The sequence below is a fragment of the Brachyhypopomus gauderio genome, chromosome 20 (assembly GCF_052324685.1).
Source record: "Brachyhypopomus gauderio isolate BG-103 chromosome 20, BGAUD_0.2, whole genome shotgun sequence".
NCBI lineage: Eukaryota > Metazoa > Chordata > Actinopteri > Gymnotiformes > Hypopomidae > Brachyhypopomus > Brachyhypopomus gauderio.
The window spans coordinates 7,104,753-7,119,287 of NC_135230.1; the positions used below are offsets into that span (position 1 = coordinate 7,104,753).

Genomic DNA, 14,535 nt, shown 5'->3' on the forward strand with positions numbered 1-14,535 from the left:
TAATTCTTTATAGCAAAAACATTATAAAAACTTGAATGTCCAATCGGGACAGGTGGTAATGGAAGGTCCATATGTGTTTTCTACTGCAGGACAAATGCACATTCACTTACATTAAAGCAAATATTAATTAGAATCTTTCCATAAGCATGTTATGTTGCACACAGCAGGCATTACCATTTGCTGTGGATTTCCCTGTAGATTGAAGAGGATATTCAAGTGAAGAAACCAGAAGTGGAAATAGTTTTAGCCAAAGAGAGGCCACCGTGTCAGCCCGAAAAGGTTTGTCACAAAAAATGAACATTCAACAAATATTCAAGAAATATTTTCAGATATTAAAAAGGGCATTAAATGGTGAAAACATTTATTTAAAAATATGTTTCTTTTGTCCATCATTGCCCAGGGTCAGTTTGATAGTCTTGCAACAGACTGGACAGCAATTCAAGTACTGCTTAAGGAATGGAAAGACAGATGCAAAGTTGCAAGTAAGGCTTCCGAAATAACAGGGAATAGTAATTTGCATAATATTCAAGTTTTGCATGTACTAATGAATATGCATGGGCATATAATTATATGCATGCATTATTATGATCATTATTGTGGAATTTCACATGTAATGTTTGCTTCCCCAGCTGAAGGTCTGACAGGTAGTGCCCCAGGGGAGGCCGCAGCACTGGAGAAGTTCAAGAGGTCCTGGGCGGAGCTGAATGACTGGCTCTCTCTCCTCGACCACATGGTCCAGACTCAGAGAGTGACCGTTGGAGATTTAGACGAAATCAGTGACATGACAGGGAAGCTAAAGGTTAGCACAATACATGCATTTTTGTGGAATAACATGTTTTAATGCATGAAAATCCTGCATTTATGGAAGGAAACCTTCTGTCGGTATTTCCTAATGTGTAATGATTTGTTCATCTTGATGAAGATAGAATCATGATGCACTTCTATACCTGGTCAGTACAGTGACAGATAAATCCGGTAGTAAATACAAATGTGTAAACTAAAGATTAACAAGAAAACCTCAAATAAAATCCATACATATTTGGCACTGAATTTGACTTAAAGCAACTGTAGTATTTATGATTTATTGATTTATGTAAAACAGTTAAACATTATGAATACATTTATTCATATGGAGAAACAGATCCGTTTAAAACTGCCTGCCAGCATGATAACTGATAACTGAAATTATCACTGAGTAGTTCCTCTTACACAAAGGCACAGAAGACTAGGTAAGGTTAGGTAAGACTAAGACTAGGTAATGTTAGGTAAGGCTAAGACTAGGTAACGTTTTAATCTATAATGATTAATGATGTGAGGTAAGATAGAAGCTTTTTATAATAATAAAGGGATAAACATATGCTAACATTTATGCTATGGAGCTTAGGAAGATTGAGCAGCTAGTTAATAGGACATTATATATGCCATAACAGTGAATCATTCATTGTAAATCGTTTTAATATCTTTATATGACATGCTCATTTTTTTTTCGTAAAGATTCCTTTAGAACCCGCGATAGAGAGATTGTCTATAAATATTATAATAGGTAACGTTTTTTTTTTCAATTTTGCAGTCCACGTTGCAAGACATGGAGCAGAGATGTCCGCAACTGAACAAACAGATAACTGGAGCCCAGAACCTCAAGAACAAAACCAACAATCCTCAGACACGTGCTACCATTACCGACCAAAGTACGTTTATTTACCTTTACTTCGTGTGCCTTTTTAGTATATTTAACGTCCAAATAATTCAACTCGAGTTGAATTGAAACATGGAAACAAAAGGTTTAAATACATGGACTAAAAGGTGAGGAAACAAGACACAGATGAGCACAATAAGGGGTGGGGGGTGCTGAACAAAAGACTAGACGAGAGAAAAAACCAAAAACCACATGGAGCTATTGGGACAAATGGGCAAGACCACGATGAATGGCAATAGCATTCAGCGCTCGAAAACACATCGAGTACATTCTGCAAAATGGTAAGAGTAAGCTGACAATGTGATCAGATAAAACCACTCGGAAACCAGTGGAAAAGACTTGCTTATTTAAAATAATAAAACCAGTGGAAAAGACCCGCTTAGTTAAAATAATAAAATCAGTGGAAAAGACCTGCTTATTTTAAAAAAGTAAAAGCAGTGCTGTAGAGGTCTGCATGTGGTTTGCTACACGGCTCTTAAGGTTCACAGTGAGTGCTGTTCTCAGTGGAGAGTCATGAAACACATGGAAACATTTGCACAGTGAGAAAAGTTAGAATAGGATATTTTATGACATGTTAATGCTGACCCACAAAATCCAATATGGATTGACTACTTTTTTTGTTGTTGTTGTTGTTGTTTGTCTTTCGAGCATTATAATGACGTTTCTGGTTATTGGTTTTTGTTTGCTTCTGTTAAGTTGACAGATTACAAGCACACTGGGAAGAATCACACACCAAGTTGATGGACAGGGTTCTTCAACTTCAGAACATGCACCGAGATTCGAGTGATTGGCTGGAAGCCAGGAAGAAGGTGGAGCCTTTCATAAAGCAAGCCAATGAGAAGCTTGAAGGCCGGAAGGGAGTCCCACACAGTGTTGATGATCTGAAGGTCAGATATAAAGCTCAAACTAGAAAAGGAAAACCACTTTTATTGTGTTAATAGCTAATAGTGTAAATGCAAAATGATCGATCACACCACTTTTTTTATCGTTTGTGGAAACTGCAGAAACTTGCCAAAGATATAAAGCAGTGGCAAGCTCAAATGGACGTGACCAACGACCTGGCAAACAAGCTGCTGACCCTGTACGCCGATGATGACACAAGCAAGATCAAACAGATGACTGAGAGCATGAACCTGGGCTGGGCCAACATCAAGAAACGGTGAGTTTTTTGAGTTGATTGAGTTTGTCGCTAAATATTTGAAAAATAATTTTCATGAACAAGGCCAATTTTCCAGTTTGCACACTTCAAATTATTGTTGGTGGATTTGATTAGGCTGCTATTCGTTTGGGGGTACTCGATCATGTCACAATTAACATGCTCATTACTGTAGTTCACAATACATCCAGTAAGTGGCGACGGTGAGCTAATGCTAATACCAGTGATGGCGTAATTGGACATAAATGTACTGTGAGCTGTTTGAAAATGCGTAGCACATGTTGTCTACTGTGCAGCTGGTCAGTTTGGATAAACATTCTTTATATATTCTTACATATAATCTTACATATACAGTAAACGTCTTAGTAATATTTTACATATACAGTACAGTGCAAAAGACATTCTCAGAAAAGACATTTTTAATGTGCCACTGTGGTATACCAATTTCTTGTCATGTTTTTTGCACCATTTCAAATATTCCCACACGGCCAAATTCAGGTTGGATAAATGGAACTTAATTAATTAATCTAAACTTGTAGGTGATGATGAACCATGTTTCACATTTTACATATTAACAGTGGTGATACATTTGCAAATATTATGGTAATAAGTCAGACATTTAAGAATACAATGCATTATGATTTATGTATTTATTGATGAAGAGGAAGGAATGTATGATGAAATGCAAGAACCCTCTCCAGCTTGGATCTGTTGGCATTTAATTGCAGTCCCAGTTCTTTATAGTATAGAATAGTACATTGCATTGATCAAACTGACCGGTTGCCTTTATTTACTATTTCTAAACTTCAACCAATCAACCAGGAGATCTATCAAAATACAGAAGAGACACTGGCTCTGATCGCAAGAAACCTCTGCCTTTCCAAACACGACACGTTGTCATTACCGCACCCATGTACTGCAGATCTTTCAAAATCTGCAGTAAATGATTTGTGTAGGTTAGAAGATGTCAGCGAGCCCTGAAGTTGTCCAAATGTGCAACGTCCACCTTCCAGCCTCCCCTGCTCGGACAGACAGACAGACACGGGCCTTGTCTGCTCGTTCCGCCTGGCCTGCATTCCAGCACGCTGCTCCTGGAGTCGCTTGGTTTCAAGAGCTCTTTGTCTGGGCTTATTCTTGTCTGTATAACCAACGCGACGCACAGAGCAGAGGAGAAAAAACACACAACAAGAGAGGGACTTGAGGAACGAGTACACAGTGCAGGTGCTATGGCAACCCCTGAGAGATTAACCCTCACAACCTGAAAGGTGTAAGGGGCATAAAAGAAACATAACACTGGCTTTGATTTTACGTCTGCCTGCCTAGGGGATGTGATGGCAGCGGTTATGTGTCAACTAAGGGACCCTTCAGAGAATTGGAACTTGTAGAATTCTAGAATTGTAGTACTTGTAAAATTGGAACTTGTAGTATTCTAGAATTGTAGTACTTGTAGAATTGGAACTTGTAGTATTCTAGAATTGTAGTACTTGTAGAATTGGAACTTGTAGTATTCTAGAATTGTAGTACTTGTAGAATTGGAACTTGTAGTATTCTAGAATTGTAGTACTTGTAGAATTGGAACTTGTAGTATTCTAGAATTGTAGTACTTGTAGAATTGGAACTTGTAGTATTCTAGAATTGTAGTACTTGTAGAATTGGAGCTTAAAGGGTTCCACTCTGGTGTTGTGCATCTGTGTTGAATGTTGTGTTTCAGCTTGTCTGTGTAGGTGGACACCAGTCTCAGAGTTGAGTTGATGTTTCCACCCTGATTGTGAATGTGTTGTCCTGTGTAGTGCAGGGGACCGGGAGGCAGACCTGGAGCGGGACCGACAGCAGGTGCAGAACTTCCACATAGACCTGGAGAAGTTCCTTAGCTGGCTAACCGAGGCCGAAACGACGGCCAACGTCTTGCAAGACGCCACCTACAAAGAACGCCTCCTGGAAGACCCGGCAGCTGTGAGGCGCTTGTTGGACCAGTGGCAGGTGCGTGTGCGGTCGGCACCCAAACACTGTGTGCCCAACGCTGTGCTCGTTGGGAGTCGACCAATGAGGTGGAGAGCCCATATATTTTCATACAGTGAGACAAGTTATTTGAAACCCTATAGTGGGTTTGATAGCAAACCCAGAACTGGCTCCAGTCTGTCTTTGCATGAGCCGAGTTTCACCTAAGCTAACAGTTCCAGTGAAGTCATTTCCTATGCAGATCTAAGAATCCCCAAGAAGGCTGTTAGATAAGGAAAATAATGTGATTTGTTATTTAAATTGCGCATGATATAAAAATCAATTGCCATTAGTGGCTAACTAGCGTTTGTCTTTTTTGTCTCTGTGTGCTCTTTGGTGTTGCTAAACACCACACTAACATATTGATTTGGTGCCCTGTTATAGCATTGGTGCTAATAACTGATGATAGCTCAATGTATTCACAATGTAGTGCTGCAGCTGGGATGAACCAGGCGCCCCATGTTGTTCCTGTACTCTAACCTGCTGCTGGCTGGTGGCTCTTCTTTCTTACATAGCCACCAGGAAGGTTAGAAGAGAGGAATCCAGGGGTTCGTGGGTTCATGGGTACTGTGGGTCTCAGACGAGAGACGTGAACGCTCAGAGGAGATGTTGTATGATGAGAACTGGAGACATAATGTCATAATGTTTGAAGTGGTAAGCGGTCAGGGCAGATGAACTAAGGGATACCGAGGAGAGGTCGATATCCCACGTGAACTCTGGGCGTGAATTCTGGGCATGAATGCCAGAAACTCTTGCCATGCTCGGACAACAGTTGTGCTGCTGGGCCCTTGTAACCACAGAGATCTGAACAAAGTGAGTGGATTCAGATTCTCATGCTTCCCATTAGACTGAGCAGTGCCAGCACGTCGCGCTTAGCCACAAACTCCACACAGACCTTCCAAACCTGAGGTGTCGGTCGTTTTACTCGGATATGTGAAACCTGGGTGGTGAATTGTCTCATTCGGATAGGTGGATTCTGGGAGGTGATTTGTGTGCTCTAGTTGAGCAAGCTGACATGGTGAGACGCATGATGGGTCAAAGCTTCCTCCGTCTTTCCATCTCGTACACAGCGAGGAGGCATGGAAGCAGAATGCAGAAGTTAGTGTCTGATTCCCGGAGGTCTGTGATTAAAGTCTGCTGAGACCTGTGACCAGGCATGCTTTGGCATGAAGGGGATTAACGTTTGCACTACAGTCCGCATGCATAGGGCCAGAGTCACAGTACAGGCACAAGTCAACTTACCTGTTCCTTGGGAGAAGTTATAAATCTGAGCACACATCTCCCCACATTTCTCAGGAAGATCAAACATGTTCCAAAAAGAGCTTTAATTTACGGGCGGTAAACCTATTCTAAGCCACTGCCTTCATCTCCTGGCTTTTTCCCAGAATGCACTCTGATATTCTTTGGCACCTCTACTAAGCAGAGACATGGTGAACACTACTTTGGAGGGATTTATCGGGGCGCTAGCGGGATTGGGAGCCAGATATAACAAATATCGTGACAAAGATTCTTTACAGGTAGAGGTGTCATTGTCAAACTTGTCTGGTTTGGACATCTTTGAATTAGTCATGTTTCCTCTGAAGGATCCCATGAAAGTAGAGCAGGTAGCTGTCAGCTAAGAGGTGATCAGTGGAAGAAATGTCTGTTGTTGCCGTATCTTCCACTGTTGCTGTTTCTTGGCGATGATGTCGGCTCATGGCAGTATCTTCAGTGTTGAGAGTCTAGGATACAGCAGCCATCAACGTTCTTATGTACAACAAAGAGTGTTGTACCTGAAATCTTGGTGGTCACCTCTGTTTTTGTACATTGTACCATCTATATGACTTAAATTAACTTGCAGTATAGTTTCCGTTTGACAGGCTGTTTTGTTATTGTTTAGTTAAGTTAGCGGTGAAAAGTGATGAATCTCTTGTCTGGGTCACCACGCTCTAACTGGTATGACAGATATGTGCATTTGGCAACAGAACATTGGGCCAGTTAATCATGAAGAGGCAGGCAAACTTGTGGGATATGAACAGAAGCTTCTGTTCTCTCCCGAACCAGCACTGACCCTTCCCTCAGTAACCCTGCCCACAGTCCCTATAAACAACAGCTCCTGTGTGTCCCCCTCCTCAGCAGAGTCTTAGGCCTGCGAACACATGGCAGTTGAATACATCCTCTCACTGCTTGCTGTCTTCGACTCTGTCGCTCTTCCCTCTCTGTTAATTCTCCATGTACTCCGTCTTACACACATCCATACGGTGAGGGAAGACAGAGTCTGGGCCTTACACACTCGGATCTGTGGTTTTCATCTGATGCCTCTCGTTCTATGGAAATGTTACACAGGAAGACGTACCACCTTAAGGTCTGATCTTCAGCGTGCTCTTCTCGTATGCCTTCTTGTAAGATGCAGCTCTTTGTGTAACTTGAATTTATGGGAGTATGTAACATACAGCACACATGTTAAACAGTAACATGTTTTAATCAGATGGATAAAGGCCATATGTCAAAACCAGAAGTGATTATAAAATGTTGTTGTGTGTGTGATTGGTATTTAGCCTTTGAATGCAATTGAGGTATTAAACTTTCAATTAAAGTTATTATTCAGTAGTCTACAAAAGAAGCATAACAATATGTGATGCTTCTTAGATGTGTTAGTAGCCATGTTGATTTCATTAAAGAACGAAAAAGAGTCAAGGCTGTATTTGAAAGCAGCTTTTGTCCTGTAACTAACAGAACTTGTTTAAATGTTTTCACGTCTTTGCTGACGACGGACAGTGAAATGGTTAAATCCTCTGTCTCCTGCAGGATCTCCAGATGGAGATTGATGCCCATACAGATACCTACCATTCACTAGACGAAAACGGACGACGCATAGTGGCGTCTTTGGAGGGAGCGGACAACGCCATCGTGCTTCAGAAACGTCTGGACAGCATGGGCCAGCGCTGGCAAGACCTGTGTAACAAGGTCATAGACGTCAGGTAGGAGAGGCCTTTAGGTGGTCAGTAGAACGTGTGTAACAAGGTCATAGACGTCAGGTAGGAGAGGCCTTTAGGTGGTCAGTAGAACGTGTGTAACAAGGTCATAGACGTCAGGTAGGAGAGGCCTTTAGGTGGTCAGTAGAACGTGTGTAACAAGGTCATAGACGTCAGGTAGGAGAGGCGTTTAGGTGGTCAGTAGAACGTGTCCAAAAACTCACCAAAACAAACACGATCATGTCAGTGTCTACTTAATGTAAATGTTCAGCATAACTGATATATGACTTGGAGACACTTAATAACCACAACATACTGTATGATTTATCATGGCAGTCTGATTCTATAAAACATCTTAAGTTTTTGTTTCTTAGTAGGTAGATCTCCTTCAGTTAACCCCTATTTCATTAATGTATGAACTGTGCAGAAATGTATTAACATTTTCACACACTGTGTTACAAAAGTGCTCTGTCAACTATGATCACAATCACACACACACGCGTACACACACACACACCCCCCAGCAGTGTCATTGTTTATAGAAGCATAAATCTCACGTGACACCGCTACAAAAACCGTCTTTATCGCGTTCGCTCTTTCGCCGCCGACGTCAAACCCGAACGCACAAACACAACCCCGTACCTGTCCAGGTAGACGCAACATCTCACGCCATCATGAGATCTTGGAGATGGGAGATTGTTCCTGTGCCTGTCCTCCTTATCTCCTCAGACATCACCTGGACACAGGCATGGAGCAGTGGAAGCACTATCACATGTCCTTACAGGAGCTGCTCACCTGGCTCCAGGTGAGGAGGGAGGAGCTAGAGCAGGAGAAGCCGGTGGGGGGCGACGTCCCAGCAGTGCACAAGCAGCTCCTCACCCATAAGGTTAATGCACTACAGTCGCACGCCACCTTAGAAAGAGGAAGCGCTCTCTGAAAAACAAAACCATCTCATACCTCTTACATCTCTTCACGCTGGACTGATCATTCTCCACAAGGATGTGTTTCGGGTGTGAGGGTGTGTTGTACTAACAGCCTGTTCCGATTATAAAGCTTGGAAATGATGAAGCTCTGAAAATATTACCATACACACAGTTAATAAGCAAAATAAGCCGCAGTTGATGGTCAACTTGAATCCAGCTTCGTTAATTACTAGTATCACATTAGTATCACATATACCTATGTAACAGGTTAATTTTTTTATTATAGTCAATGCAGCACAGTGTCATGGAGAAACTCATTACTCAACACATCTGTAGTGAAAAGAAAGAACAGTGAACTCAACTTTGAATTATTAAGCTTATCTAAGCCACCTTTTTCAGTGTGCAGTGTGTTGCGTTCTTATGTGGTCCAGACACAGGTATAGGGAAACTAAAACTTCTGAATTACGGGCTGATAGTTGTGAATATTCCAGTAGCAACATCCAAGCAATTTCGTCACAGGTTTTCAGGAGAGAACTGAGTGCAAAAGAACCACCAATCAATGGAGCACTGGACAGTGCAAGGTGTTTTCTGGTGGAGATGTCCAGTGAAGAAGGGAAGCAAAGACCTACCCAAAGAGGTACATCATGGTTTATTACTCCTTTGAGAAGCTCAACCGATCTGAAGGGGTGATGATACCGTTCCGTATTATTTTAAGACATCCAGGCAGACAGACAGACAGACAGACAGGCAGGCAGGCTGGTAGACAGACACAGACAGACAGAACTTTATTGATCTTGGGAGAAACCGCAGCATGAAACAGATCTATAACCATCACAAACACACAGCAGATATCTGGGGGGGGGGGGGGGGGGGGAGTACAGGCAAACAAGAAACAATAAAATAATGCTATTTATTAAAATATACACTAAAATATGAGGTGCTTGAACAGAATGGAAAAAGAATGGTATTTTGCAAACACATTTCTGGCTTGCACGCACTGTCCATTAAGTGTGATGTAACCTTGGTTTGCTAAAAAATTATGCAGCTCACTTCAGCAATCCAGAACATGGCCTTTTAATCCTGATGAAATTCAGGGTTGCCTTGGCAATGCCTTTGGTCATTCGCACACTACCGAACAACTCCGTCGGCACTGGCGCAACGTTTGTGATGACGGCAACTGAAGTGTATTATATTACTATTCAAATACTTACGTGTAAACATATTTTTTCCCGCTTTTCGCGCATTACGCACTTTTTATTTAATACACAGATGTCGGCTCAGAGGAGAGAATTCAAAATGTGGGGCGGATTTTACGCAAGGAGGCGGAGGACGTGAGCACGAGGTGGGCGGAGCTGGGAGTAGCGGCAGTGGACTGGCAGCGAGAACTGGAACTGGCCTTGGAGAGACTGGAGGAGCTTCAGGAAGCAGAGGACCAGTTGGACTTCAAGCTTCGCCAGGCTGAGATGGTGAAGGACTCCTGGGACCCAGTTGGAGACTTGCTAGTCGACGATCTGAGCAACCAAATCAACATAGTTAAGGTTAGCTGGTCCACATTCACACGTCAGGCTGCTAAACCCTTTTTACCGGTCATAAAAATCTGATCTTCTGCAATCCAGTTTGGATTAGCTTTACATGGGGACGTAAATTGATTGGATGCAGGTTTAATTAGTACTTGAATGATTGCAGTAAGTCCAGTCAGGTCAAATCTTTAACACCATACTTCACTGAGCAGGTGTAGATCATTGTCTGAGCTCCACTTCCGCACCGGCTGATTTTATTCCTAGCCTTAGCCAGTGGCAGACATGCCATCAGGTCTGTCTTACAAACGTGAGATATATATATATATATATATATATATATATATATATATATATATATATATATATATATATTTGCTTTGTATCCTGGTGACAGATATGGGTTGTTCACATATATGAATATGAAATGTCAAGGCAAAATGAAGGCTTCATGTCTGATATAGGGATGAATTAGTGGAACAATTAATGTTCTGAATGATGTATGCTGTAATTAAGATTTAACAGTTTGGCAGATTAATAGGGTACTTGCATGTAGTTCATGCAATATATCAGGTAACTTTGACTTCACTGATGTCCCAATAATATCTCTTGCACGTCATTTTAATCATGAATGCTGCAGCTGTGTTTAGATTTCCATAGTGATTCTTTGTTTCTCCGTTTGGACATAATACATTTGTGTTGCAGTAATTTGAGTTAAAGAAAACACATTTAGTAATCCTAAATTATTGCTGTGTTTAATGTGTTATTGGATTAATGTGTTTACAGTATATAAGGTAGGTCAGTTAATGTGAACATTCCTGGTATCATGGTAAAACCTTCCCCTGTTCTGGACCTCCAGCGTGGCTTGGGAAATGGTGTGTGTTTAGACAGCACACTGGCATATTCCATGACACAGGTGAGAGGTTATTGTTGAAGGTTTAGATTACCATGAGCCATGTGCTCCTGGATATCAGCAGCGTGTTGGTGCGTGTTGAAACACCTCAGCAGTACCTTGCCAAACCACGCTTGTTGTTCCGTCACCTGCAGACACTGATGACAACAGGATTCCTGGCCTCAAGAATTTTCCAGAACTGGGGAAAACATCAGGTGTTTCTCAGTGTTCACTTAGTTTTTTCCTCCAGGTGATTATTTGAGATCTTTCAAGGCAGTGAGTCACTTTTCCTCCAGTTGATGCTGGTTATGGATAATGATACAGTTCAAAGGGGATTCCACTCATATTTTTAAGAGAAGTCATGCGGTGTTTTAAAGCAAAAGTTTACAGACATGGACTTCATTACAGTGTTCGAAGACAAACACTGTAATGACCAGAATCAGGCATTATGATGTTTACGAGACCAAGCTCTTTTTTCAGTTACGTTTTCTGTATTTTTACAATGTTAATAGGTTTTCTGTGTACTAATACTTTTTGCCCTGCTAGATTATGTATATATTATATGCCAAAACCACTTTCTCTTGACATGATTATCTAAAATGGTGCGTTCCAATCAACCAGCAACAGCCAAAGACATTGTCTTCATACCTGTCTCGGGGGTGTCCAGCAAGACATGAACAGCCCTGACAATGGGCAGTGAGGGTGGGAGACAGGGGTGGGTCCCCAGAGCGGAGTGATGGTAGATCCTTTGGTTCTAGGTTGAAAGGTGTACAAGAAAAACCTTCCCAGGTCTCCACCAACTCACCCCCCCCCCCCCCCCCCCCCCCCCACCTGCGGTCTCTTTCCCCCACCAGACTTGTCTTATCATGCCACCTTAACCAGTGATGGGCTTTGGTTTCTGTTGTGTGCGCTGCCAAAGCCGTGCTGGCACCAAAGAGTAGAAGTTTTTTTTTTTTTTTTTTTTCGTAAAAACAAAATCCACCGGGGAATTGCCGGCTGGAGGCGGGGGTGAGTTTTCCAGGTGCGAGGTGATTGCTTTTGCTGGAGTGTCGCCCCCAGTAAAAGAGATGCAGGCCAATCAGACAGGGTCCCGTGAAGACTTCATAGGCAACACCTCCTGTGACAAATGAGTGGAGGCAGGATGCAAGCAGGGAAGAGAAAGCGTTTTCGTTAAGGTCGATCATAGTCATCATTACGGTGCACGACTAGGGACTCAGTAGTCAGTAACATTTTAATGTGAATCTGTGATCACCAGGAACCAAGGAAAAACTAGGAAATGTGACAGAGACTTCACAGACAGGAGCTAAAATACAAGAGGTATAAATGCGCGTGATCTAATGAGGGCCTAACAAGACAAGGGTGGAGGAAACACACAGGTGACACGGCTGACAGGAAAATGAAACCAAAACACACGGCACACGCCGTGGGCGCCATGGGAACTGGGGTGCTACAGGGGGAAGTTGTGACAGGAGTAATCAAGTCATTTCCCAGGGGAACGTCCTCTGTTGATGGTGTAACATCACTGATTACGCTGTGTATTCGTTTGAGTGAGTAGTTGAGACTTTTTTGAACCTCGGGTTATCACTTCTGCTCTTTATTCTTTTCATTGTTTTTTTTTTTTTACCTGTCCTTGAAATCCCTCTGTCTGATTGTAGTGCTTTCCTGCTCACTAACTAGCACAGACGTTCGCGTTACTTTTTACTGTTGTGACACTCGGGGTGCGCAGGGGGTGCAGGAAGGGGAGTGCGGGGGCAGATTGAGAGGCGCAGAGCGCACCGTCATCAGTGGCAAAGAAGCAAAAGGACAGCTGGTTTTGAAACAAAGCAAAACTCTCTCTCTACTCTGCTGCTATGCGCCACTCTAACAAAGAAACTGACTCTTCCTTTCCCTGTATGTGATGCTTGCTGAAGAAAAAAGGTACGTATAATAGCCACCAGAGCCATCAGAGAGCAACCCATATGCCAGCTATTTTCATGAATGGCACCTCTGTGCAAACGGGGCAACTGGCCTACAACAGGGAATGTGGTTATGCTAATGAACAGTGCTCATGAGAGCATTCTCATGTAAAAACAGGCAGCAGTCAACCTGTTTACATTCCTTTAGGTCATGTTTGACAGTTTTCTGCTGTTACTAGTGTTTGCTGAATCTGCTATGTGCATGTGAACAAATACAATGTAAAAAAGACCCATTATCCTGTTTTTGAGGGGGTTGCATCTGACATCCACCATTTATTTTGTTTTTTTTTTTTGTTTTTTTTTTACAGGTGATGCTATAAATGTGATATTGATTTTAGTCTAAAGAAAGAAAGCTAAAAACTGGGGTGCACTGGGGGGGGGGGGGTGTCACTTGTTTGATTATCTCTTACTGTAATAAACTTTACCTGAGCTTTCTCTAACTTTACAGGCGTTCCAGGAGGAAATAGTTCCCATCCAGGATAATGTGCATCAAGTGAATAGACTGGCCTCTACATTTAGGAGCCCTGGTGTTCAACTCTCACCAGACAACCTGAACAGAATCGATGATCTCAATATGCGGTGGAGACTTCTGCAGGTATAAATTCCACACAATTCTTCAAGGAATGAGGATAATTCATGTGGACGTCACATTCCTAACTTTATATTACCAATCAGTTATTGAAAAAAAGTTATTGAAAAAATTACGTATTGTGCTGGTTCATAACACTAGTTTATCACAACGGGCTAAATGTGAAAAGCAAGGTAAGCATGTTGAACCATTAAGGACTTAATGATTTTTTAAAAAAGAACAGGGACAAATGCCTGGCCTTCTGCCCAGTACTGCCTTCTGGGAGGTAGTTTCACTTCAAAGGAAAGTAAACTTGTAAAGGTCATGTGATCACATTGCACAGATGTTGCAAAAGATGCGTTTAGTATATTTACATTAAGTACATTTAAATATGAAGCATATTTGAAATAGGTTTTGTAAACATGTGCTGTTGTTTTATTCTGTTTCTACTCTACATTCTTGTTTTTCCGTGCCACAGTCTTGGTGAGATGTTGTCTACAACTGTTGTTTCATTCTTAACATGTCTAGAACGTCTATAGAAAAAAAAACCTCTGTAACTCGTTGGTTTGTATTTTCCATAGGTTTCCATTGAAGGACATCTGACTCAGCTTACGGAGGCCCACCGAGATTTAGGACCGCATTCTCAGCATTTCCTCCAAGGTGAAAGCCTTTCTACTTTAAAGCACTAGAATGACACACAGTCTTCATCACCCTTAGACAATGTGCTGCATTTGAAGCTGCCAGTTACGTCACAGGTTCTCGGTCCAGTGGTTCTGACCTATAAATATGTGCAAATTCACCATTTTAAGCATTGTCCCAATTCCAAAGGAAATAGTCCTTTCAGCGGTGCTCATTCAGCAATGATGTAATAGTGAA

General features: G+C 42.0%; 1 protein-coding gene across 14 annotated transcripts in view; it reads left to right on the plus strand.

Moving 5' to 3' along the window:
- Positions 1 to 14,535, plus strand: part of dmd (dystrophin) — a 118,584-nt gene that overhangs the window by 60,143 nt on the left and 43,906 nt on the right. For 12 of the 14 annotated variants that reach the window (XR_013122548.1, XR_013122546.1, XR_013122547.1 and 9 more), the window contains exons 49-61: positions 199 to 279; positions 401 to 482; positions 630 to 799; positions 1,571 to 1,688; positions 2,393 to 2,583; positions 2,701 to 2,855; positions 4,643 to 4,832; positions 7,638 to 7,810; positions 8,534 to 8,690; positions 9,247 to 9,364; positions 9,997 to 10,265; positions 13,540 to 13,686; positions 14,241 to 14,319. Coding sequence is in view for 10 of the 14 variants with exons in the window: in XM_076982634.1 (XP_076838749.1) it covers positions 199 to 279; positions 401 to 482; positions 630 to 799; positions 1,571 to 1,688; positions 2,393 to 2,583; positions 2,701 to 2,855; positions 4,643 to 4,832; positions 7,638 to 7,810; positions 8,534 to 8,690; positions 9,247 to 9,364; positions 9,997 to 10,265; positions 13,540 to 13,686; positions 14,241 to 14,319 (1,930 nt within the window). In the remaining 4 variants the exon portion in view is untranslated. Of the gene's footprint in view, positions 1 to 198; positions 280 to 400; positions 483 to 629; positions 800 to 1,570; positions 1,689 to 2,392; positions 2,584 to 2,700; positions 2,856 to 4,642; positions 4,833 to 6,990; positions 7,195 to 7,637; positions 7,811 to 7,962; positions 7,982 to 8,533; positions 8,691 to 9,246; positions 9,365 to 9,996; positions 10,266 to 13,539; positions 13,687 to 14,240; positions 14,320 to 14,535 lie in introns of those variants that run through there. The other 2 variants (XM_076982640.1, XM_076982641.1) reach the window with 2 other exon arrangements.